The following is a 26,483-nucleotide window of genomic DNA, read 5'->3' on the forward strand; positions in this document are numbered from 1 at the left end:
GCGCACTCGTGCTTGTTACCTTACGAACACCCTGGTGACATTTCTGTTCAGTATCTATATACATATGTACACACAAATATATATAAAAGTGTGGGAATATTTATTTCAACCACTTGTCAACCTTTGGCTGTAAATTGGTCATAAAAATATTTTGTTTTTCCTCACTCTGATTGTTGGTTATTTTTCTATGGAAGTAGTTTGCTAAAAAACAATATCGTACACTTTGTTCAGAAGTTTACAAGCTTTTTCAGACTCTTGCAGTTGAATTGGCAAAAAAATCTGAAACATATTGTTCTGCTATTATGGGCAAGTGCCACATAAGCTGGCACGTGTACGTGTGTGTGTGTGTGTGTTTGCGGACTGTGCATCTTTCGTGGAGGCGAGGTGCTCATCCCCAATTTTGCTCTTCATCTGCGCTCGCACACAGGCCCGTGTTTTTGGGCGTTGCCTGGCAACCATCCCGGTCAACCGAAGGTCACGTCGCTGGCCGTAAGCGGACAGGAGGCGGTCATCGTGGTCATGCGAGTTGACCTTTACTCAGCAGATGTCGTTGCTACGGCAACCAGCATGCGGGAAAAAAAATGACACCAGTCTTCCTCGTCTTCATCTTCGTGTCCCATGTGGTGATCTGCGGAAAAAGGAACAAAAAGGTGCAATCGCTTGATGCTGATGCGTCTCACTTCCACACGAGGCCCCCAGCCGGCCCCTCCCCCACTTCTCCTTCTGAGGCAGGGAGAAAGCGTTGACAGCTCGCGATTGGCTTTCACCTTTCCCGGGAAGTGACCGGTCGGTTCGGCCGGTTCCAGGAAGCGGTAGGTTGGGTAACTTGGCCGGCCAAACTTTGTTGCGTTACGGCAAGTCTTTGCAAACACATTCCGAGGCCGACTTTAGGATTAAAAGCGGGAAGTCGTCGCCAGCTGTTTCCTGCTCGTTTTATGAAATATGTCGTGTCTGTGTTGTTGTTTTAATGACATGCACACACATGACTAGCCACCGCGTGTGTGTGTGCTGTCCAGCAGTACAGGTCAAGGTCAAAGCAAGTGGCATCCTCGTTTTGTTTTAAGATCGTTTCAGTTGTTGTGATGTCACACTGAAGCCCCGCCCACCAAGCCAACGTTTTGCTCTGGGAACACAACGCACACGCACACACACAGCCAACGTGTGCAAGTTTCATGACAGTTCTGGGACATATTGAACCGAACTGCGCGCGCACACGCACGCGCACGCCAACACAAGCACGCAGACGTTCGAGGGGAGAAGGCGAACATCAGCCCGAGCTTGTAAAGTTTGTGACGTCGAGCGTTTTGAAAAACCGCCTTTGCGTGTGTTCTAATCGTGGCTGGGAAAGGTTGGCCCGTTACCACGGCAACGCCTCGGCGCCACGTCACAGCGGGTCCCGCTGGCGTCCTCCTCATCCTCGTCTTCATCCCTTACAACAAACAACATTGACAATTATCATTTGGATCGTAAAATGTTTTTTCAAACATTACTCGCGACGGACTCGGCGTTCCAACCTTGAATTGTCCAATTGAAGTGTTGCATTGTGGGAGAAATTTGCTTGAACCCAGATTGCAAATGGCTTGAAATTCGACATGAGCAACGTGCACGGACGTGACATGCGCGCGACACTGCGACTTGGTTCATGTTCCGAATGTTTGCTGCGTTTTGCTTTCCTCAGCGAGTCACATGACCAAACTCCCCCAGCAAGAATTAGTTTCTTCCTGCTCCGCCGAGCTGCAAAAGAAGGCCGGGTTTACTGTAGGAAAAGAAAAAAGGATCCCATAACTGGGATTCCAAAGACGGATTTTTTTGTTTTCTGGTAAAAACAAGCTGACTTGTGAAATCTGACCAGTAATAAGAAGTGAGCATCGACTAACGCATTGTGTCCTCCCAAATCTGCCCGGCAACACAAAGCGTAGACAAGCGTGAGCCTGAATCCACTTCCCGCGACCCGCTTTACTTTCTGCACACGTTTATTTGCATATTTCATTAGCATATCAAAGATAAGCTCCAAGCTTCTCCCTTGTGAAACAGCTGCTATATTATATAGCGGACCTAGACGCTCCCCAAAATGGAAATCCCTTCGTAGTGATTTTCCACACATAAACAAACAACCATTGGCACTCACATTCACACCTACGGGCAATTTCGAGTCTCCAATGAATGCATGTTTTGGGGATGTGGGAGGAAAGCGGAGTGCCCGGAGAAAAGCCACGCGGGCACGGGGAGAACATGCAAACTCCACGCAGGCCAGGCCGGATTTGAACCCGCACCCTCACAACTGGGAGGCGGACGTGCTAACCAGTCGCACAGCGTGCCGCCATCTGAGATACATTGTCCGCAATTCGAGTGATCGTTTCAGCCCGAGAGTCAACTATGTAGTCCACGATCTAAAAATCCCAATGAAAGTGATTCGGGGATCTGGAATGACGAATGATTCGGAACGTGGTCGTTTTGTTCGGAATCATTCAATCAATCCCGACTCCCGAATCACGAGGCTGGATTTTCAGTGGACATTTGAGGAACCATCTACAGGGGGTACGGAAAGTATTCAGACCCTCTTCAATTTTTCACTCTTTATTATATTGTTTTCCCCGATGAGCCCATGCGGCGGTCTTCCCGGTGAAGATGGAAGCCCGGAAGCATGACGGCGCCATCGGCTACAGCCTCACAAAGCCAAGTCTCCGTAAAGCGCGTGGCGGCGGAACGTCCGAAGTCTTTACTGGTCTTTAACAGAAGATGAAGCTCGTCCGTTTTGTTGGGTAGGGAGCGTAGATTCGCGAGGTGGATCGACGGGAACGCCAATCCGTATCCTCTCTTGCGGAGTTTCACCTGGATGCCGGCTCGCTTCCCTCTGTGGCGCCGCCTCCGTCTCCACGCGCCAAAGACCGCGGTCGCCGCTCCGGTGAGTAACTCGGGGAAAAACTGAGCGGATTTGCGAAAGTTGGTGAAAGAAAGTCGGGAGTAGCCTCCTTGATGGTTGGCAAGTCTCCCCTTGTGTGAGTGAGTCGCGTCATGTCTCCAAAGACGAACGAAAAACACAAAAACAAAAACAATACTAGAGAGCGCGTCACCGAGGCGACCACACGGGTAGGCGCCATCTTGCTGCGTCCGGATACACTCGTTACCATGGCGAGGACAACAGGAGTGGATCGCGCCGACTGCATTAAAAGAACAAAATGGAGAAAGACGTGTGTTGGTGGTCACCGGTGCTCAGGACGGGAGAGGACGTTCGTTTAAGGCTCGCTTGAGGTATGTTCCCGTACTTTTGCAACCGCCATTCCAATGAAGTTGCGATGTTGTGTTAAACATAAATAAAACCGCAATACAATCATTTGCAATTCATGTTCAACCTATATTGAATTGAATACACCACAAAGTCAAATATTTCATGTTCAAACTGTTTGGCTGATCGAGTCACTCGCTCTTTGTCGACTCACTACGTTGGGATTTTCAGTGGCCATTTGAGGAACTATCGAGGTCCGATATTTAGCTGCCGTTTGACAAGGGAGAGGCTCGCATCTCAGCTTAGAATTTTGTAGAAAAGTCGCGTTGCATTGTGGGATACGTTGAGAGGGGCCGCGGAGGATGCATTCCCATCATTCCCGTCAGCTTGTCACTTTGCTCCCAGAAGCAAAACAAACGACTGGCGTTTGTTTCCCGCCAGAGCGGGAATGTCCACGTGTGGACGCAATCTCGCAAGTTCACGGCGACACCAACTTTTTTTATTTGTATTTTATGTAATAACCGGCTATCACGTGTACACGAGTTTTTTTGTTTTTGTTTTAAACAACTGGCCAAACGAAGACGAGGACAAAGTTTGGAGCTCAAGCGATGCGTTTGATTTCGAAAATGGACCAAAAAAAAGCAGATTCCGACTCGCAACCCTACGACGACACTCTAACCATGGCTTTCACGTCCAACTAACCCGCGAAGCGGTTGGGGGAGCGCATCGTCTAGCGGCCGAAGCGTCTGCAGTTCTAATCCCGGCCGCGACTGGCTGTCCTCGGGCAAGACGAACTCGAAATGGCTTCCAGGTCAGCGCTCTCAATTGCCTTACCTGGTTAAACAAAGGAAATGATTACGAGTAAAGCTGAAGCCTATTTTGAAATGTTTGCCCAAACTTCAAAAGCCGAATTTGAAACCCTGACCCAGGCTTGAAAGCCTACTTTAAAAAACCTGAATCTAAAATACATAAACAACATAACGTAAAACTCCTCTAAAGCAAACTGGCCATTTTCGAGAACCCTAACCGAGGCGTGAGACCAGACTTTGATGGCGTACTGCTGGAACGGGCTCTTGAATTAGACGTGACATTTGATTGATAAACATCACCTAAATTATCAACATATTTGAACACGTCTACTGGAATCGTAAAGCTCAAGTAAATCATCAATATGGCACACTTTGTATTTGATTTATTTGCACGGTAGCGGACCGGTTAGCACGCTACATAAGTGCAGTCCATTTGACACTTAGCATTCAAATCCGGCCTCGCCTGCGTGGAGTTTGTGTTATGTTATGTTCTCCCCGTGCCCGCGTGGCACGTGCCCGGGTATTCCGGTTTCTTCCCGCATCCCAAAACACGCACGGTGGGTTCATTGAAGATTCTGAAGCGTCCGTACGCGTGAACGCGAGTGTTTCTGTGCGCCCTGCGACTGGCTGGCGACCAGTTCAGGGTGTACCCTGCCTCTCGCCCAGAGTCAGCTTGAATAGGCGCCGGCATGCCCGCGACCCATCAGGAGGAGAAGCGCTACGGAAAATGGATGGATGGATGATTATTGCTGGCGCTCTGGCTTTGTGTGTGTAATTGTCTCCAACAATGAAAAGTTATTTTCACATTTTGGTCCACAATCGTCAAGATGAGCTCAAAATAATAATAATAATATAATGCATATATAATAATTCACTCATATCAGTGAAATTAATTGATTTTCAAAAGGAAATTCAGTGTGCCACATCTTCATCGCTACTGATTGATATGAAAATGACACATACAGTTGAGGACTACTGTTACGTGATGTTGTCCAAATTAATGTAAGGAAAAAAAAAAACATTCTCCTCAGACTACACTTTGCTTGCGTCACGAAAGGTCGAGTGCCAGGCGTAGCTCCTCCTCCCTCAGGCTGCGGTCCAATCGCTGCGTCTCGACCCGCAAGACGGAAGCGGTCATCGGACGCAGCGTGACGGCGGCCAGCGATTGGCTGAGATCCTCACGGAGCGTCCCGCCGCCGCATCGCCTGCGGGGAGGATGGACAGCCGGCGCCCGCTGGTGGCCATCCAGTGACATTGACACGTGGAGGTCGCTCGCCTGAGGATGAAGCGGGACCAACTCTTCATTCGTTCCTTCATTTCTTCAATCAATAAATGAATCTATCCATCGTTTGTCGATTTATTCGTTTGGCCGATCACTCGTTCGTTCATTCATTGTAGAGGGGCAACAATGAATCGATAAATCGACAACCATTTTGAGCTCAAGATAAAACATTTGCAAACGTCTGCTTTTATTTTGGGAAACAATGATAAACATCTTTTCTGAATTTCTGACAGACCAAACCAGGAACTGAATCATTATCGCTTTATGTTTGTGGATTTCCAGCACCGTCAAGTAGGGCCCGATTAATCGGTTGGCTGATTTAATTAGCCAATATTAGCCCTTTTCAAATCGGCCAAATTTTGCAGATGAATTTTTTTCTAAACACATTCACATATTGAAAAATAAGACAACGATCGTGACATCCAAATAAACATCCCACCCTCGGACGATTTTGCCCCACAAATTAGTCAAAATGTGGCGATTTTCTCTCTGTTGTTAAACAAATCCTGAAGGATGTTTTAGAAAAACCTCAACTGTTCTGCCTGTACTTCACATCTTTATTGTTTTAAGCGTTAAGGGACAAGAAAATAAAAATACATTTTATTCTTTTTTTTTTAATGAATCATCTGATTAAACGGTTATCGGAATGTTATTCTGCCAAATATTGGAATCGGCGTCGGCCTGAAAAGAATCCATATCGACCAGGCCCTCCTGTCAATTTGAAATCAGGTCCTGTTTTTGAATAAAGGGATGGAAATTCAAATGTTTTTTAGCTGATACATTAATTAATCCAAAATATCAACAGATGAATCAATGATTAAAATAAGCGAGTCGCATCCCAATTGATTCATTCATTCGAATGTTTTGATTCATTGCCAAGAGATGGGGCGTATTGCAGCTGACTTGAGTGTGTGTGCGTGTACGTTCGTACCTGTCTGAGCGTGCCTCTTTCCATCTTGAGTTTGTTGTTGTTTTCTTTCAGTTTGACTTTCTTGTTGTGCGCGCGCTCCAGCTTGATTTCCAGGCGAGCCACGCGACTCTGCAGCAGCAGCAGTCTAGCTCCGCCCCCGTCGCGCCGCCGCCACCGCTCCCCGTGGACCGCCGCCTCGGCCTCGGGCCGTCCCGGAGCCCGGCGGGGATGCTCCTCGTCCTGCCTCGGCCTCGCCACCTTCACGGCGACACGGCGAGCGAGCGTCACGTCAGTCCGGAAGGCGAACGTGTGCGCGTGGGCCCATTTGGGCGCCATTTGGAAATCAAATGTATATACAGTACAGTAGTTTTTTTTTATTTTTATTTTTTTTTTATTTATATGTATTTATTTATTTATTTATTAATTTGTTTTTGTTTTTTTTATTTATACTTTCTTTCCACAAAACACAAATACATTTAGTTGGTATCCACAGCTTAAACGAAACGCTGTGTCGTTCAACGTGGAAAAGCTGACGGAATCTCAGGAATGGGAAATATTTTGTGCTCGCGATGGAATAGCTTCTCAATGGGAATTTTTGTACTGTTAAATTTGACAAACTGAATTGTGAATGGGAAAGACGTGAAGATCGTTTTATGGGCAATGAATGGGGAATATTTGGGGTGGAAAAGGTGTGAAATGTAGCAATAAGAAAAATCTCCTGGATTGCGCGACTTTTGGAATCTTAATGTTGAAGTTGGAATGGGTTGAGAAATGTGCAGGTAGCTAAGTGTGAAAAAAAGGTGGAGATAATAATAGTAGCAGTAATAATAATAATAATCCTGTTTTTGGGTGTGGAATAACTTCAGCATTCTGACACTTCTTACCCGAGCCTGCGTTTGCCTGTGCCGCCTCCTCGGCTCCTCCGTGGAGCTTCTCAACTCCTCCTCCTCCTCCTTCAAGTGTTCCTGCTCCTCCTCAGAGCTCCTCGGACTGCTTTTGCTCTCGTCCCAAATGCACCTCCTCTCATGGCCCACCTCCACCTCCAGCATCTGCTCCTCCTCCTGGAGCGTCCTCCAACTATTCTCTTCATTGCGCTTGTCCTCCTCTGTGGTCAAATACTCCTCCTCACGGCACCTCTTCTCCTCCTGGAACTTCCTCTCTTCCTCTGGCCTCAACCTCTCTTCCTCCTCGGTGCTCCACCGTTCTCCTGCCTCTCTGCTCCTCGTCTTCCCCCGCTCCTCGCCTTGGACTTCAGCTCCTCCGTCCCGGTCGGTCTGGCCCGCCTCCTTCTCGAGGGCACTCCTGAGATGCTCCTCCTCCTCACGGCTCTCCTGGTTCAGACAGAGGCGGCGTCACGTTGCTAAAAAGCGGGGATCGACGGAGAAGACAGCTGTCACGGAAACCGTCGTAACGCCATACCTGCAGGAGTCTGCGCAGCGTCCCCGTCGCCTCCTCCTCCTCGTCCCTGGCCTTCCCCCGGCTGTCGTTGACCTGGAGGAGCGAGTGGAGTAAGTGCAGTTTTAGCGCCACCTTCAGGATAGCGCGGTGCAGCTTTTTGAGCCAACGGCAGTGTTGGGAATCGACTCGCGCTGAAGATATTTTGGCACCGCAACGCCACATAAAGCCCAAATCCTTTTTCTGCATCGGCGCAATGCGTCACCGGATATGGCTCAGTTTCATATCATTTGATCGATAACGACAAAGACATGGCCCACCGAATTTACTTTTGGAAAACCAATTTGACTAATATGAGTATTTGAATTATTGGCAGTTGTTATGGTCATCATTGTTTCTAGGAAAGAAAAAAAAATTCATATATTTCAAGTCATATTTGTCACACTTTTAATGCCAAAATGTCTTTAAGGTTAACTTTTGTGAAGATCCACCCATCCTTTTTCCGTATGGCTTTTGTCACGCAGGCGTGCTGGCGCCTATCCCAGCCGACCCCGGACTGGTCGGCAGCCAATCGCAGGGCACGCACACACAAACAAGCGTTGGCGCGGGCAATTTAGAGTCTTCAAGCAACCGACGGCGCACGCCATTTTTGTCTTTTCCATGAAAGCAAACGCACGCGCGCCTTTAGCGTTGTTGAGGCATCTGTGATGAGGCAGCCATTTTGCATTCACACAACAGCAGACAGCAAAATAAATGCTATCAAGTATACATTATTCATGCACTCGCTGTCGCAGCCTCGCCACTCTGCACGTGTTGTGTTGTGGACCAATACTGGCCCCTCATGTCCTTGAGAAGCATCTGCACCATTTGCACTGTTCCAGATTATCGCACTACTAACCACTTGAAAGTGCTTACATTTCTTGAAGTCTCTGCAGCATTTGCACAATGGTGACTGTGCCAAACTATTGCTCTGTTAGTCATTTCAAAGTGTTCTAAATTGCTCGAGGACTCTGCATCATTTACACAATTGCGCCCAAAAACATTTTTCTTGGCATTACCACATTACTGGTAAACTTTGATTGCTCAGCGACCCGTTTCTGTCCATCGACCGTGTGTTGTCGTACTAGAGCGGCTCCAACTACCGGAGACAAATTCCTTGTGTTTGACATACTTGGCCAATAAAGATGATTCTGATATGAATGAATATGTACGAATTTGTCAATGTGCAGGAACTATTGCGTGTAACTGCGTTATAAATAGTAGTTGGGATCATTTATGCACTGGTATCCGCAGTTTGAAGGGCAACGCGTGTCAATTGCGCAAGTGGCACCATTTTTATCGAGCCGTTTATGTCTTTCCTGTTATCCAGAAATAGAAAAGCAAGGTGGCATAAAAAAACAAACTGCTAAATTCGAAGTGTCTACTGCTTTTCCAGGTGCATTGTGGGATACGTGGGCGGGGCTGCGGGAGGATTTCAAAGCTAGCCACAGAGAGGCGTACCTGTTCCTGCAGGGCCCGGAAGTTGCGCGCCATGTCGTGTAGCATGTTCTGCGCTCCTCTCAGCTCCTCTTGCACCTCCTGGCGCCTCGTGGCTTCCCTCCTCACAGCCTCCCTGAGAGCCTCGGCCTCCTCTTCAGTCCTCAGCAGCTTCTCCTGCGCTTCCTCCTTCTCCTCCTCTTTGGCCTTCACGTCCGCTTCGAGGAGCCGCGCCTCCTCCTCGCGCCGCCGTAACTCCTCCCGTGATTCTCGCTTCTGCCGTTCATCTTTGCGGACCTCCTCTCTTAGAATGGAGAGCTCTTCTTTGGTCCTCATCAGCTCCTCCTGAGCTGCATGCACCTCCTCCCTGACCCTTGTCACTTGATTATCCGGCCCGGCGTTCTCCGACTCATCCCCCTGCCCCGGCACCTCCGCTTCGGGCTCCTTCCGCTCCTCTTCTTCAGGACTGTCTTCCTGCTGGCTCCTCCCTTCGGGACGTCTCCAGTGCACCTCTCTCAGCCTCTGGACCTCCTCCTCCCGCTCCTGCAGTGCACATTTCAGCTTCTGGACCTCCTCCTGTAAGCTTCTCAGTTTCGTGGCCTCCTCCTTCTCCTCCTCTTGCCCTCTTGACATGCTTTTGAGCTTGTGCAACTCCTCCTGTCGCTCCTCCTCCTCCTCTCTAATTGGCTGTTGGACCTCCTCCTCTTTTCGCTCCTGCACCTCCTCATCCAGCTCCTCCTGTATGCTCCTGAGCTTCAGGACCTCCTGCTCCTGCAGCACCATTCTCAGCTTGTGAGTTTCCTCCTCTTGCTTCTCCTGTATGCTCCTGAGCTTCAGGACCTCCTCCTCCCGCTCCCGTAGCACACGTTTCAGCTTCTGCAACTCCTCCTCTCGCTCCTCCTTCACTCTACTCGGCTGCTGGACCTCTTGCTCCTCCTCCTCTTTTTGTTTCTGCAGCAAGCTTCTGAGCTCCTGAACCTCCTCCTCACGGTCTTGCAGCATGCTACTGAGCTTCTGGACCTCCTCCTCAAACTTTTCCTGTAAGCTTCTCAGTTTCGTGGCCTCCTCCTTCTCCTCCTCTTGCCCTCTTGACATGCTTTTGAGCTTGTGCAACTCCTCCTGTCGCTCCTCCTCCTCCTCTCTAATTGGCTGCTGGCACTCCTCTTTTCGCTCCTGCGCCTCCTCATCCAGCTCCTCCTGTATGCTCCTGAGCTTCAGGACCTCCTGCTCCTGCAGCACCATTCTCAGCTTGTGAGTTTCCTCCTCTTGCTTCTCCTGTATGCTCCTGAGCTTCAGGACCTCCTCCTCCCGCTCCCGCAGCACACGTTTCAGCTTCTGCAACTCCTCCTCTCGCTCCTCCTTCACTCTACTCAGCTGCTGGACCTCTTGCTCCTCCTCCTCTTTTTGTTTCTGCAGCAAGCCTCTGAGCTCCTGAACCTCCTCCTCACGGTCTTGCAGCATGCTACTGAGCTTCTGGACCTCCTCCTCAAACTTTTCCTGTAAGATTCTCAGCTTTGTGGCATCCTCCTTCTCCTCCTCTTGCCCTCTTGACATGCTTTTGAGCTTGTGCAACTCCTCCTGTCGCTCCTCCTCCTCCTCTCTAATTGGCTGCTGGCACTCCTCTTTTCGCTCCTGCGCCTCCTCATCCAGCTCCTCCTGTATGCTCCTGAGCTTCAGGACCTCCTGCTCCTGCAGCACCATTCTCAGCTTGTGAGTTTCCTCCTCTTGCTTCTCCTGTATGCTCCTGAGCTTCAGGACCTCCTCCTCCCGCTCCCGCAGCACACGTTTCAGCTTCTGCAACTCCTCCTCTCGCTCCTCCTTCACTCTACTCAGCTGCTGGACCTCTTGCTCCTCCTCCTCTTTTTGTTTCTGCAGCAAGCCTCTGAGCTCCTGAACCTCCTCCTCACGGTCTTGCAGCATGCTACTGAGCTTCTGGACCTCCTCCTCAAACTTTTCCTGGAAGATTCTCAGCTTTGTGGCCTCCTCCTTCTCCTCCTCTTGCCCTCTTGACATGCTTTTGAGCTTGTGCAACTCCTCCTGTCGCTCCTCCTCCTCCTCTCTAATTGGCTGTTGGACCTCCTCCTCTTTTCGCTCCTGCACCTCCTCATCCAGCTCCTCCTGTATGCTCCTGAGCTTCAGGACCTCCTCCTCCCGCTCAAGCAGCACACGTTTCAGCTTCTGCAACTCCTCCTCTCGCTCCTCCTTCACTCTACTCAGCTGCTGGACCTCTTGCTCCTCCTCCTCTTTTTCTTTCTGCAGCAAGCTTCTGAGCTCCTGAACCTCCTCCTCACGGTCTTGCAGCATGCTACTGAGCTTCTGGACCTCCTCCTCAAACTTTTCCTGTAAGCTTCTCAGTTTCGTGGCCTCCTCCTTCTCCTCCTCTTGCCCTCTTGACATGCTTTTGAGCTTGTGCAACTCCTCCTGTCGCTCCTCCTCCTCCTCTCTAATTGGCTGTTGGACCTCCTCCTCTTTTCGCTCCTGCACCTCCTCATCCAGCTCCTCCTGTATGCTCCTGAGCTTCAGGACCTCCTGCTCCTGCAGCACCATTCTCAGCTTGTGAGTTTCCTCCTCTTGCTTCTCCTGTATGCTCCTGAGCTTCAGGACCTCCTCCTCCCGCTCCCGCAGCACACGTTTCAGCTTCTGCAACTCCTCCTCTCGCTCCTCCTTCACTCTACTCAGCTGCTGGACCTCTTGCTTCTCCTCCTCTTTTTGTTTCAGCAGCAAGCTTCTGAGCTCCTGGACCTCCTCCTCCCGGTCTTTCAGCATGCTACTGAGCTTCTGGACCTCCTCCACTCGCTCCTCTTTCATGCTACTTGCTTGCTGGACCTCCTCCTCCTTCTCCTCTCTTTGCTTCTGCAGCACATTTCTGAGCTTCTGGACCTCCTCCTCGTTCCGCTTCTCCTGTGCGCTTCTCAACTGCTGCTCCTCCACCAGCATACTTTTCAGCTTCAGCACCTCCTGCTCCCGCTCCTTCAGCTCACGCGTGATCTTGGCAGCTTCCCGTTCAGCTTTTTCCCTCCATTCCTGCTCTACAGTTTTCCGGGCCTCCTCCTTGTTGCTCCTGCACTGCGTTTCTGCGAGCAGGAGCTCCAGCTCCTCCGCTCTGACCTCCTTTTCCTTCAGCTTTCGTTCGGCCTCCCGAAGCTCGCCGGTTTGCTCCTCCTGCCGGAGCACTGCCAACCTCAGGCCTTCTCCAACTCGCCGCAGCTCCTCCTCCTTCTCCCGGACTTCCCTCATGTGCGCCTCCTTAAGCTCCTCCGCCTTCTCCTTCTCCTTTTCCAGCTGCGTGATGCCAGAGCGGAGCAACTCTGTTTGCTGCTCCCTCCTCAGCTCCTCCTTTCCCTTTGCGTCCTCCTCCAGTCGCTTTTTTTCTTCTGCCACCACAGCTTTCTGCGCCTCCCTGAGCTGCTCCTCTTTCATTTCCTCCACACGCCTCTTCAGGGTCTCCCACTCCTCATTCTTTGTTGTCAACTTGTCCCTGAGTTGCTCCACCTGATCCTCCTGCTCCTTCATTTCCTTCAGTAGCACTTCCACGCGCCTCCTCAGGGTCTCCAGCTCCTCGTTCTTTATTGCCAACTCGTCCCTGAGTTGCTCCGTCTGCTCCTCCTGGTCCTTCATTTCCTTCAGTAGCACTTCCACACGCCTCCTCAGTGTCTCCAACTGCTTCGCTATGGTTTCCTCCTCCAACTGCTTCCTTTCTCCTTCTGCCACCAGCGCTTTCTTCTCCTTAGACGCGGCCTCTTCCTGCTGCTTTATTTCTTCCTGCAGGCCTTCCATGCGCCTCGTCAGGGTCGCCACCTCCTCGCCCTTTGTTCTTAACTCCTTCCCGAGTTGCTCCTTCTGCTCCTTCATTTCGGCCAGTAGTCCTTCAACGCGCCTCCTCTGAGTCTCCATCTCCCCGTCTTTTGTTCCTAACTCCTTCGTCAGTTGCTCTACTTGCTCCTCCCGCTCCTTCAGTAACACTTCCATGCGCCTCCTCAGGCTCTCCAACTCTTTCATCTTTTGTTCCTCCTCCAGTTGCATCATTTCTCCTTCTGCTACCAGAGCTTTCTTCTCCTTGGACGCCACCTCCTCCTGTTCCTTTATTTCCTCCTGTAGGCCTTCCACGCGCCTCCTCAGAGTGTCCACCTCACCGTCTTTGGTTCCCAACTCCTTCCTTAGCTGCTCCTTCTCTCTCTTCCAGGCCTCCTCTTTCTCCGTCTGGTGGTTCTCCTTTTTGGAGGTGACTCTGCACAGCTCCTCCCGTAGACATCGGAGTTCGCCTGGAGGAGAACAAAGATGGATTGTGACTGGCGGTGGTGGGCGATAGGACGAGTGGGGGGGGCGGGGGAAAGTAGGGCGGAGAAAACTACTAGGTTTTACACGATCAGGATTTTAGGGGCCGATCACTGATTTTAAAAAAACGATAACTGATCTCCAATCCGATCACAAGATGGAGCAGTGTGTCTATTTAAATGACTTACTGTAAATATTTGTGTATTGTACACTGAGTATCTTCAAAAGTATTCTCCATTCAGGTCATGTGTTCTAATCAGTCAGGGCAAACCAACATTACAACATGACAGAAATAATGGGTGCTAACTTACTGTAATAACATTACTTGATTGGAATTAAATTACTTCACACACACCGAAACTTTAGAGCATGATTGGACATATCGCTGGCATGTTTACGTACAACTAGCTTGCTAGGCTACATAATGTTTTCTTGCCTGCTTGCGAGCCGTATCGTACAACCCCAATTCCAATGTAGTTGGGACGTTGTGTTAAACATAAATAAAACCAGAATACAATATTTTGCAAATCATGTTCAACCTATATTGAATTGAATACACTACAAAGACAAGATATTTCATGTTCAAACTGATAAACCTGATTGCTTTTAGCAAATAATCATGAACTTAGAATTTGATGGCAGCAACACGTTCCCAAAAAACTGGGACAGGCTCATGCGTACCAACTTTTCTTTGAACAACATTCAATCAACGTTTGGGAACCGAGGACACGAATTGTTGAAGCTTTGTCGGTGGAATTCTTTCCCATTCTTGCTCGATGTACAGCTTCAGCCGTTCAACAGTCCGGGGTCTCCGTTGTCGTATTTTACGCTTCATAACGCGCCACGCATTTTCAATGGGAGACAGGTTTGGACTGCCTGCAGGCAGGCCAGTCTAGTACCCGCACTCTTTTACTACGAAGCCACGCTGTTGTAACACGTGCACAATGTGGTTCGGCTTTGTCTTGCTGAAATAAGCAATGGCGTCTGTGAAAAAGACGTTGCTTGGATGGCAGCATATGTTTCTCCAAAACCTGTATGAGGGATCGAAGGTCACGGGCATTCAATGTTGGTTTTCGGCCTTGCCGCTTCCATCCAGTGATTTCACCAGATTCTCTGAACCTTTTGATGATATTATTGACCGCAGATGATGAAATCCCTAAATTCCTTGCAATTGTACGCCGAGGAACATTGTCCTTAAACTGTTGGACTATTTTCTCACGCACTTGTTGACAAAGAGGTGAACCTCGCCCCATCTTTGCTTGTGAATGACTGAGCAATTCAGGGAAGTTCGTTTTCTACCCAATCATGGCACCCACCTGTTTCCAAGTTTATCAGTTTAAACATTAAATATCTGGTCTTCGTAGTGTATTCGATGAAATAGAGGTTGAACAGGATTTGCAAATCATTGTATTCTGTTTTTATTTATGTTTAACACAACGTCCCAACGTCATTGAAATTCAAAGTACGTGAACATACCTCAAGCAATCCGCGAATGAAATTCTTCTCCCGAGCACCGGTGACCACCAGCACACGTTTTTCCCCATTTTGTTCTTATAATAAACACGGCGCGATCCACTGTTGTTGTCGACGCCATGGTAACGGTTGTATCCGGTTGCGTTTGAGTTTGAGAGACAGAGCCCAGTGATCGTAAAAGATGGGATGTGGTGGTATAAATCTTATCGGTATAAAATCTTTATAAAACCGATAAGATTTTATTGCAGTAGTCTGACATAGTGCAATCGTGAAAGACCAAATGTGTCTTTACGTGGGGATTATATGTTGTCTGTCCCACACCGCCGACCTGTCTTTTTTTTGTTTTTTTTTCTTTTTTCTTTATCGGTGGTCAGATATTTACATCAAAAAACACGCGACAAGGCTAAAAATAAACTAGCTTTTGGATTCAAATATACTGTACACGACGGCGACGCGGAGTAAATGTCTTTTGCGGAGCCGATCAATGACGTCATTGATCGGATCGGCGAATGATGACATCAAAGCCGATCAGCATAAAAATTGTAATTATCTCCCATATCAATCAAGCCGATCAGATCGGTGTAAAGTCTAGTATTGACCACTGAGCGCCTCCTTGGCCTCCTGCAGGGTGCGCACGTTTGCGCTGAGGTGGCTGCGCTCCAGGTTGGCGTGCGACAGCTGCGTGTGTTGCTCCTCAAGCTGCTCCTGGAGGGATGCCGAGCGACTCCTGATGACAAAAAAAAAAAATTCGAAATTTACTACATAGCAAGATAATAACAATCATAATATCGGAATTGAAATTCCATTCATCCATTCCAGCTCCCCCGAAACATCCCGAATGTTTTTGCCACTTTTTAACTGCTTCACCGCCAGCCGCGTTTCAAGCAGAATTCCCCATTAGAGATGCGCCCGCCATCTGATATTGATATCAGCAACGCTACCAGTATTTGCTGATATCGGAGTGCTTGTAAATGTCCGATATCAGCACTCTGATACAAGCTTTGATTCCAGACTGGGCTCCAGAACTTCCATCCAGCACGCAGTGCCCACATCATCAGCTGCCGCTGTTTTGGCTCGTTACAATTACAAATGTTACGACCATGGTTCTTCTCATTTTTTAATTAGTTATTATATTCAGTTGTAGAATATACTTGAATTGATTCTATTGTATTATATTCTTATGTTGTAGGTTCAACTTTATGTATGCCATTGGTTAATAATGGGTCAGTTTTTCCTCATACCTCCTGTTGCTGACTATCGTTCTCTGAGTTAACATTGATTGAAGCCCTTTTTAACATTCCAAGTATTATTTGTGCCTATACCGTACTGGATCGATATGGGAACGGCCAATACTCGAGGCTGCAATATCGCAATCGTATCGTTGGCTCGGGACAATGAAGCCAGCGGAACCACATCCTCTGCAAAAAGCAGAGATGCAATACTGAGGCCACCAAACCGGACCCCCTCTATGGCTCGGTTGCGCCTAGAAATTCTGTCCATCAAAGTTATGAACAGAATCAGTGCTAAAGGGCAACCCCAGAGATAGGAGAGCCCGCCTCAAGAGAACCCAGACTCTGCTTCCTCATGGGAAGGCGTGTCGGTGGCCTTGAGGAGGTCTTCGAAGTATTCTCCCCACCGACTCACAAAGTCCAAAGTCGAGGTCAGCAGCGCCCCATCCCCACTATACGCAGTGTTGATGGGGCACTGCTTCCCCCTCCCGGGACGCCGGATGGTGGACCAGAATTTCGGAAGTCTTTGTCCACGGCCTCACCGAACTCCTCCCAGGCCCGAGTTTTGGCTTCAGCGACCACCAAAGCTGCATTCCGGCATTACAGTACTCATTTTTTTCCCCAACTCAAGGCGAGCTGCGGCGAATCTGAAGTTTTGCCTCGCGACACGAAGCAAATCGCCGACGACTCAGTCAAAAAACTGGTCGGTTGGGGTTCTCTTCAAAATAACTGGAAGGCTAAGGCTTGCAAGTTGCACTTGTGTGGACCCTCCCTCCCACGCCCTCTTACCGGAGCTCCTGCGCCTCCTGCTGGTGGAGCTCCCGCTGTCTGCGCAGCGCGTCCTGCGCCTCGCGCAGCCTCCCGCTCTCTCGCCGCTGCTCCTCGTGCACACGTTCTATCCTGGCCATCTCCTCGGACGCCAGCTGCAGCTGCTCCTGCGCCTCCTTCAGCTCCTGTAGCACCGAGGCATGCTGGGAGGAGCGCTGAGGGGACACGACACACTTCTTGACAGCCGGACAGAGAGCAGGCGCTATGGAGTACTTTTTAGAAGTTTGAAGCGTGTGGGAGGGGTACACCAATGTTTAAAATAATAATAAGAAGAATAATGATATGGCCTTTTGCTACAGTAATTCAAGAATGATTTTGTTGACTTTTATCGTGGGAATCGTTGGGATTCAGTTGCGACCGTACCTTAAGTAGGGAGTCTCTGACGGCCGCCGCTTCTTCTTCTGCTCTCACCCTGGCCAGCTCTTCTCGCTCCAACGCCCCCTGCGGGACAACGCCTGTCAGTGCGGGCGGCGGACGGGAAGAACGAAGAACGTCGCCGGGGCGGAGGTCACCTTCACATCTCGGACGACGCGTTCTCTTTGCAGCAGCTCGGCGTCAAAACTACAACAACAAGTCACATGACCACTCAACAACCAATCACTCGGAGGTCCACTGTCGTGCACCGCCCTCATACCTCTTCTGCACCTCCTCCAGTTCTTCTTGCACATCCTCCTCTCTCTTCTGCAACTCCTCTTGCTTCATCTGTAGCTCCTGCTCCCTTCCATCTAGCATTTCCTCTCCTTGATGTGCCTCCTCTTCAGTCTTTTGCACCCCCTCTTCTCTCTTCTGCACCTCCTCCCATTTCTCCTGTAGCTCCTGCTCCCTTTTTAGGACCTCCTCCTCTCTTTTGTCTAGTACTTTATGCACCTCCTCTCTCTTGTGTAGCTCCTGCTGTCCTTTGTGCACATCCTCCTCTCTGGTCTGTAGTTCCTCTTGCCTCTTCTGAACCTCCTGCTCTCTCTCCTGCAGCTCCTCCTTACCTTTGTGTAGCGCCGCCTCCTTGGCTAGCACCTCTTCCTCTCTCTTGTCTACCTCGTCCTCTCGCTCCAGTAGCTCCTCCTCTTGTTTCCGCAACTCCCCAGCTCTCCTGTGAAGCGCCGCCTCCTTGCCGAGCACCTCCTCTTCCTCCCACCGCAGCGCCTCCTTTATCTTTTGGAGCTCAGCCTCCTTGCCGCGAAGCTCCGCTTCTCCCTTACAGAGCTCCTCGTCCCTCATGCGTAGCTCCGCCTCCACCGGCGGTGCGGCCTCCTGCTGCCTGCGCCGGTCAAACAGCATTCAAAATGTTGACAGCGTTTGAAGTACAGCCAACGTTGTAGATCGTGTTAGCACCCTTTTTGGAAACGGAGTTACTTCTTGGCTACTTCCAGTTTGATGCAGTAACACACAAATCAGCTCGTCGTCGTTCAATATCTCGTCTCCGTGAATACACACCAACAATACTGACCTTTGACCAACCCCGAGAAAGCTTATTGGCGCTTCATCCCCACGTATTACATTTTTTTTTATTTTTTATTTTTTTATAGTTTTGGGGGGAAAAAAACAATAAAAAATTCCCAATGCGATTGGCGGTGCGACGTGGTCCCCACCCCCATGAATAGCAAAGGTTCGCTCCTTTTTCATTTGATTATTTAATCGTAATGCATTAAACAATAAAAATCAAGTGCATACTCCATATAAAACGATTTTATATGGAGTATATATATATATATATATATATATATATATATATATTAAAAAAAATTATTTTATGATGTACAGTAAGTAAATTAACCATTTTTTCTATAAATGTTTGGAGGACCAAAACTGCCAAAATTAAATACATAATTACGTCATGAATTATTTCGAAATTGTTGATTTCAATATGTAAAGGTATCGAATTATTTATTCAATACTTCAACATTTGTAAACTAGTTCATTTCGACAGCGAAACGAGTCACTCATTTATCGTGTTTGTCAATTCAACTAGAAGCACTTATTTAATGTCTACATGTGACATGTGATATATACTATATGCATGTATGCAGCTTGCGTGACGCATCCAAAGTAGAAAAACATGATTGACAGCTGCAAACCTGCCGGCGGTGCGCGCGTCTTGTTGTTTGTGCAGTTTGCGGGTGTCATCCTGAAAAACAACAGCATGTTCTCATTCTGTGACCTCTGACCCCCGCTCCGGCACGCACGGCTGACTGACCCGCATTTCCCGCCGACTCCATTGCACGGCGCTCTCCGTCTGCGAGAGAACCGACAGCAGGGAAGACGAGTCCCGACCGAGGACGGACTGCAACGGGGCGCTCGCCTTCAACACGCCGCACTGACGCAAAAAAAGAGATGGAGTTGTTCACAAATAACAAAACGGGACGTCACATAGTTGTTGACCAATTGCCGTGGAAACAGAAAGCGAGCGCAATCACCGGCTTGCCGACAGCCTGAGCCACAACCTCCGGCGAGCCCTCGCTGTCCCGCATCCTGAAGGACACAAACAATAAAAGACAACGTCAGGACAGAAAGGGATTTGAATCCGGTGCAACCAAGCCACAAGTCTCACAAACGGGGCGCAGTGGGGCTGGCCTCTCCCGCTTGGTGAAGCAGTGGCCCTTTTGAATCCCCCCGATGACTAGGGCTCCCTGAAACACTTTCAAAAGCCAGTTTGAAACTGGGCAGTGGTTTTCAACTGCAAGCCAGCTTGTTTTCAATCTTGGGCACCTGGCTCGAGTAAAGTCTCTTCGCTCTCAACAGCACTTGGAAACAGTAATCCGTGCCTTTGCTTTATTTTGGAGTCAGCCAGTCCTCCCTCAAAATGCTGCTGCTCGCCTCCTAACCGGAGCACGTAGGAGGGAGCACATAAGGCCAATTCTGGCCTCCCTTTACTGGCTTCCTCGGCATTTTAATCTTGAAAAATGGTCTGGCCCCACCTCACCTCTCTGAGCGTACAGAGGACTGACCGGTGGCTCAGACGGGGAAATCGAGCTTTTTCTGTTGCCGGTCCGTCTCTCTGGAATAACCTACCCCTGAACGTTAGGCTAGCCCCCTCACTGTCCATTCGTTGGCTTTTAACTCAGCGTGAGAACCTGCACTGTTTTAGTGTTTTAAATGCGGCATTATTATTTTGATTGTCCTAGGTTTCACAGTGTTTTAGGTTTGAGTTTGACATAATGTACCGCACTAAGTGTGTGGCTATGGTTGTTTTTCCAAGTGTACTACATGGCCTTTGTTGTCACTGAACAAGACTATACGAGTAGAGTTTCTTGATTTTTCTTTCCCAGAAGAAAGCTCACCTGTCCTCTGACTCGGCCTCCAGCATTTCTCCCACAGTGAAGGTCCCGAGAGTGGAGGAGGCGGAGGGAGGGGCCGCTGAGGAGGAGGAGGAGGCCACCAAGGAGGAGGCGAGGGCCGACGGCGGCGGACGGTACATTTTGATGAGGTCCAAAGAGGCCGAGTCGCAGCTGGACTGAAGGCACAAGCGCACGCGGCACAACTCCCCCCTCATCTCCAACAGATCCCTAAACACACACACACACACACTTACAGCACACGTGAGCATCCATGATTGTGTGCACGGCGTGCACGATAGCGTACCTGTCAGCGGCGGTCCTGACGGCGCGACAATGTTGTCTGAGCGACATCATGCGCCTCCACACACACCACAGCTGATCCTGATGCTGCGCCATCTCACTTGACGCACACTACGCACGCGCACACACATTTACAACACAAACCGTGCGCACACGCAAGGTCGCGGCGCTCACCTCTCGCTCTTTCTGCCAACGGGCCGCTCGCCGCTCCGCCTCCTCCAGAGCTCTTTTCAAATCGGACGTCAGCTTGCGGACGTCATCTCTCAGGATGTCGTTGGCCTGCTCCGATTGGCTGAGCTGCAGGCGCAGGACGGAGGCGGTCTGGGCCAGGCCCGCTGCCCTGACGCGCACAAACAAAATACAAAACGCACTTTGAGGCGCGCACATACACGCGCGACATGACGCTCGCGCACGCAAGCCCACGCGCACCTTTGCTGTTCCTCCTCCAGGCTGATGAGGGCGCTCTCCAACGACTCAGAAGCGTCCCTTCTCATACTCATCTACAAAACACACAACCAATCCGGACTTTCCATTGTACTACACGAAGACTATGTTCACACTGCAGGTCCCTTCCAATTTGTTTGCCCAATGCGACATGTATCGGATTTTTTCATGTCATAGTGAACGCTACAATTCCATTTTCTTCTTATCCGACCGGGCCCCTTTCGTATGTGGAGACAAATCGGCCAGTATGTCGCTCATCAGACCTGTACAGCACCAAAAGGTGATCAACGTCACAAATGTGCCCCAAAAGCAACGGCAGAGGAAAGAGCAGAAAACAGTCAGTGGCGAAAAGAAGAGGTTTTAAACTGATGAATAGAAGAAAAAGTTCCCCAAATCCTTGAAATTGCCACAAATGTGACGCGAGGGCGGGGCCAGATCTACTTCCATCAACGCAGCCCTCGTGTTTTCACGGACATATTTGATTTTGTAACGCGAACAATTATTAAAAAAGAAAGATCGGCTTTAACCCAAAAAATCCAAGTTGGGCCTCATGCCCTGCAGTGTGAACGTAGCCTAAATGATCTTTCTTGCACTGAACCTTTTTGGTCTGTCTTTTATTTTGCTGTACTTTTTTTTTTTTTTTTTAAACTCATTCATTGGCAGTCGTCCTTGTTAACATGGATATTTGAATCTTTCGCTCTTTGTTTTTAAATACCTTTGAATCATGTAAAGCTTACTACGACACTGCGCTAGACATATTTGGACTGAGTATGGCATTGTAGTAGTAGTTACAGATAGACAGCTGAAAGCAGAAGTTTTCCAAACACTATATAACAAGACAAATGCTGCCCCCCCCACCCGGTCACTGTCTGACATGAAATCGGATCAAACCGTTCCTGTTTTCAATCAATCAGGATTATCAAAATGATTTCTATCTGCTAAATGTCAGAATAATGAGAGAAGGCTTTTGGTCGGCAGTCAGGAGATTTTTTGGGTAGCATTGCCTTGAAAGTCCACAAGCTTCTCGCAATAGTTGGCAGGAATTTTTCACCCATTCCTCTGGACAGAACTATTGTAACTGAGCCAAGTTTGCACACCGCCTTGCTCGCACATGCCTTTTCTGGTCTCCCCAAACAGTTTTAATAGGATTTCGATCAGGGTCACTCCGAAACCTCGAGTGCGTTATCCTTAAGCCACTTTGCAAGCAGTTTGGCACTATGCCTCAGGTCATTGTCCATTTAGAAGACCCGTTTGCGCCCAAGCTTGAACTTGCTGGCTGAAGTCTTAAGATGTTGCTTTAGTTTTTCCACATCATGTTCTTTCTTCGTGATGCCATCTATTTTGTCAAGCGCACTAGTCCTGGCTGTATCAAAGCAACCCCTCAAAGTTGCGATGGTGTTCTCAGGCTTGCAAGCGTCCCTCTTTTTCCTCCAAACATAACGATGCTCATTATGGGCCAAAAGTTCAATTTTACTTTGGTCAGACCACAGGACATCTCCAAAAATGAAGGTCTTTGTCCCTTTCTTTTGGAGTAATGGCTTCTTCCTGGCAGAGTGGCCTTTCAGCCCACGTCGGCACAGTACTCGTTCCACTGTGGATAATGACATATTCTTCACATGGTCTTTTTGCAGTTCTTATTGGGTTGCTGTGCTTTGGTCCCAAATGTGCACATCTCCTTCATGAGCACTATGATGGCGAGACATTCCCGTGGTGTTTGAACAGATGAATGTGGCACCTTCAGACACCTGGAAATTGCACCCAAGGATGACTTTTGCATCCCCACAATTCTCTTCCCAATATCTTGGCTGAAAGATATTAAAGAACTAGATATGAAATATGATATGAGAAATAAGATATGAAAGAACTCAGAACTCACAGCATCATCTGGGTTTTCCCAAATTGCTTAAAGGCAGAGTAAACTTCCTGTACGGACATTTTGCCGAAGGTAATGAAAAATTACCTTCAAAATGTCACTCTGTTATTACTCCGGTATTTAGCAAATAGAAATAATTTTGGGAATCCTAATTGACCTAAAACAGGAAAAGTTTAGTCTGACTTCACGTCACTGAGAAAAAGAAACTTTTTAACTGTAAATGATCGTGCCATAGTAGTTTTAAGTATATTATGTGCATATAATATTGTATATATACGTATTCACCTGTGTGTTTATCAGCTGGCCGTGTTCTGACTTCAGTTGAAACTCCAAACTTTGACATCGCTCTCTGTACTCCATCACCTGCACGTTAACAGCGTCAGCAGACGCACGCACGCACACACGCACGCACGCACGTCTGCGTGTGTTGACCTTGTTCTGTAGCCGGTACACAAGTAGCGCCTGTCGGGCCTCCCTTTCCCGGGCTTCCCTGTTGCGCCTCCTCATCTCGCACTGCTCCTCCTCCGCATGGTGGCTGTGGGTGAGCGAGGGAGACACTGGCTGCTCTAGCTGGAGAGAGAAAAAGGAGCGGGTGTAAGGGGAAGAGAGAGAATTAGGGGAGACAGTGAGAGATTTAGAGATAGCGAGAGAGAGTAAGAAACACAGGAGCTGGAGAAAGGGAGATAATTACGAGTAGAGAGCAACTGAGTTACAGAGAGACAGTTAGGAAGGCAGAGAGTTGGGGGCGAGAGAGAAAAGAGGGCAAGAGAGAGCGACAGAGAGAAAGAAAGAGTTGGGGGAGAGATAGTGAGTGAGTTAGAGAGAGTTGGGAAGATATAGTTAGATGGAGAGATATACAGAGTTAGGAGAAAGAAAGAGGGCGAGAAAGTTGGGGAGAGAGAGAACAAGTTAGAGAGCAAGAGAAAGAGTTAGGGAGATCGAGCTAGATCGATATATACGCCATTATGGGAGAAAGAGAGACGGCAATGATAAAGTTCGAGAGAGAGAGCTGCGGAGACGTTTTGGCGCCTCGCTCACCCTCTCACGTAGCGCCCTGGCCCTGGACGCCAGCTCCTCCCGCTCGGCGCGACTCTCGGCCAGCTCCTCCTGCAGCAGGCGCACCTCCTCCCGGAGCTCCGCCCTCTCCCGCTGCCAGCCAATCAGCAGCCTGGAGTCCATGCCGGCCGCTAGCTGAAAAGCGCCCGTGTTTGCTGTCGTCACGTTGCGCATTTCAAACGCAAACGCGGCGCATCGTAAAAGTACAATGGTTCCTTGACATACGAACTTCATGTGCTGTGTGGTCGCGCTCGTATCTCAAAGCACAAACCCCCCATTGAAGTGAACGAAACGCAAATCATCTGTTGCAGCGCCTCCGAAAAAGTCGGGTTCGAACATTAGCCCTTATCAAATCGGCAAAATTCGGTTTCTTTCAAAAAAAAATTCAAACACATTACAATATAAGCCTGAGATAACGACATCAAACAAACACAATACAGGAAATAAAGAACAAAACAAAAATTGCCACAATGCATAAAACAAGCAATCTGCAGAACACACCCACACAAAGATGGCAGCACAACTACAACAATTGCATTTTGCAAATGTCTCAAAACCCAGGATGTCCATGTTATTCTTACTGACCTTAACATTTATTAATCATACATAAATGTTTTGCCAGATACTCCACTCACTGCGTTGCTTACAGTATATACTGCATACATTTAAGATAAATTCATCTGTTTATGCTTTTCTGCTATGAAACCAATGTTAATTCATGACGGCCACACATTGTGAATTTCGCAGGCTAGCGGTGGGAGTCTGAAGCGCACTCGCATTTTCGCTCGTATCTCAAGACCAAAAAAAAAACTAAATAGGCCAAGCGACAGCTCGTACCTCCCCCAGAAATCTGAAAGTCAACCTACTGCTGTATTGACCAAAAAATGAAAACATGTGACGAGCGACTTACATGGCACGCTTTGGGCACATCTTGATCTCAATCATCGTCATCTTCTTCAGCGATCCTCCAAATAACCTGTTGAACCTCACGCACGCACGCACACACCACCAACACACACACACACACACACACCTGATGACACGCGTTCATATAAATCAATCTGGTATAATTTACGTTTGACAACTGCATTGTAATGCTAGCACTCAATGCAAGTCATTCAGCGAGGCCCGGGAGTTGCCCAGCCAGCCAGCCTCGCAAGGAAGCAAAAAGTCCTTGATGGAATTCCTTCCTTCCGGTTCTTTGAAAGTTTGGTGGTAATCTTGTTTTGTTTTCAAATAAGAATCCTCATACACTAAACTGGTCTTTTGAGTATTTAATACAACAAAACCAAGAATACACATTTAAAAGGTTACGATCGAAGCATACAGCGCCCGCTGATCTCTCTTCCTTCTCTCGTGGGATCCCGAAGCCGAGTGGCTGCCCTCGTTCGTTCAGCGGCTCCTTATCAAACCAGTTCTCGGCTGCTCTCAGCCTGAATGTTATCAATATGTCTGTGGTGCATGTGTGTCTTCATAACATAGTGTGGTCAGTTTTAACAAACAAAAGCTAGTGTGTGTGTCCTAGGGTCCTGTAAGCAACAGCATAGGAATATATATCTAAACAACAGCTGGCATAAATCAGCATTACATCACAGGGGGGAATTTACCTTCAAATAACAAATATTCACACACAAACGCTGCAGTAAAACATAGGTAATATTAATTAAGTTCGCCACTTTTTGTCTGAATGTTAGTGAATTTCCATGTGTGCACCACAATGGCCCAAAGAGGCCAAGGCACACACAGCAGGAAGAGCAGCCTTTATTTTTACTCAGTTTTTTTAATTCCTATTATTCAAATATATAAATATTCATTTTCTTTCTGGTTATATCTGAAGTGAAATGTTGGTAGTTGAATAAATACAAAGTTTTGAACTTAATGAATAATCGTTTTTATTAATCGTGATTTCAAAATCAATGAAAATACAGTCATTATTTTTCCCATAATTAACCAACCCCATCTACCTTTGTACACTAGTGTACAAATACGTGTACAGTGCATTTCTTAAATCTCACGACCCGTCAAAAATTAAACATCAGACTCACAAAGAGCCACAGAGTCAACGAATAAATGCGCTTAAATGAAGCAAATTGGCCCGTGGACGGAGAAGTTTGGCTGCTCGAAGACTTAGCAGCAGCAGCAAGCTAACCGGAAGTCGGGCGGTGAACAAAGTTTTTATGAAAAAGCATTTACCTGTCGAGGGCAACGACTAGTCGTCGGTGTTGCGCAAAACTGCTTCTTGTTGCGCTTCTTTGTCTTTGTTTTTTTTCCTTCTTCGTGTTGTGAACTTATTCAAATGAAGCGGGTAACATGACCTTTCAACCCAGGTGACGGCGCGGGATGATGACGTAGCATTATCTCTCTCAAAGGCAGCCATCAACGCGCTAAAGTAATCTCACGCGCTTCTTGGCAGGGCATTTCTTGGCAGGACATTGCGCTATTATTTGCTCCAAGACACGCGTTGCTGCACTATGATTGGCTGTTGTATCCCTCTCACTAACCCATCTTTAACCCCAGCCCGAAACCTAACTATAGCAAACCTTTGTTTTTATTTCGTACAAATGTAGGACTGGACATGTTTGGTATGATAATCTGGAAGCCTGCCCTTTCCGTGACAGAAGCCAATCATGTTGCA

General features: G+C 48.4%; 1 protein-coding gene across 6 annotated transcripts; it reads right to left on the reverse strand.

Moving 5' to 3' along the window:
* Positions 1-83: 83 nt before the first annotated feature.
* si:dkey-230p4.1 (trichohyalin) lies at positions 84-26,417 on the reverse strand. Of its 6 annotated transcripts, none has more exons than XR_009786049.1 (25): positions 26,042-26,417; positions 24,759-24,824; positions 23,831-23,983; positions 23,225-23,362; positions 23,078-23,155; positions 20,905-20,975; positions 20,650-20,815; positions 20,480-20,586; positions 20,179-20,403; positions 19,315-19,369; positions 19,095-19,214; positions 18,976-19,025; positions 17,538-18,158; positions 17,416-17,464; positions 17,267-17,344; positions 16,865-17,058; positions 15,446-15,573; positions 9,123-13,360; positions 7,647-7,718; positions 7,112-7,558; positions 6,249-6,485; positions 2,724-3,161; positions 1,515-1,734; positions 1,362-1,429; positions 84-628 (listed from the first exon to the last, which is right to left on the reverse strand). XR_009786049.1 is itself a non-coding variant. In XM_061759371.1 (22 exons), the coding sequence occupies exons 3-22, from the start codon at positions 23,969-23,971 to the stop codon at positions 2,829-2,831; spliced, it is 7,548 nt and encodes a 2,515-aa protein (XP_061615355.1). In that variant the 5' UTR covers positions 23,972-23,983; positions 24,759-24,833; positions 26,042-26,417; the 3' UTR covers positions 2,562-2,828. The 6 variants fall into 6 exon arrangements, 2 of the variants coding, with proteins under 2 accessions (XP_061615355.1, XP_061615356.1); XR_009786048.1 differs by having other exon boundaries at positions 24,759-24,833; XR_009786050.1 differs by lacking the exon at positions 2,724-3,161 and having other exon boundaries at positions 24,759-24,833; positions 26,042-26,416.
* Between the last annotated feature and the right edge of the window lie 66 nt (positions 26,418-26,483).

This window comes from Phyllopteryx taeniolatus, chromosome 21 (genome assembly GCF_024500385.1).
Source record: "Phyllopteryx taeniolatus isolate TA_2022b chromosome 21, UOR_Ptae_1.2, whole genome shotgun sequence".
Lineage (NCBI taxonomy): Eukaryota > Metazoa > Chordata > Actinopteri > Syngnathiformes > Syngnathidae > Phyllopteryx > Phyllopteryx taeniolatus.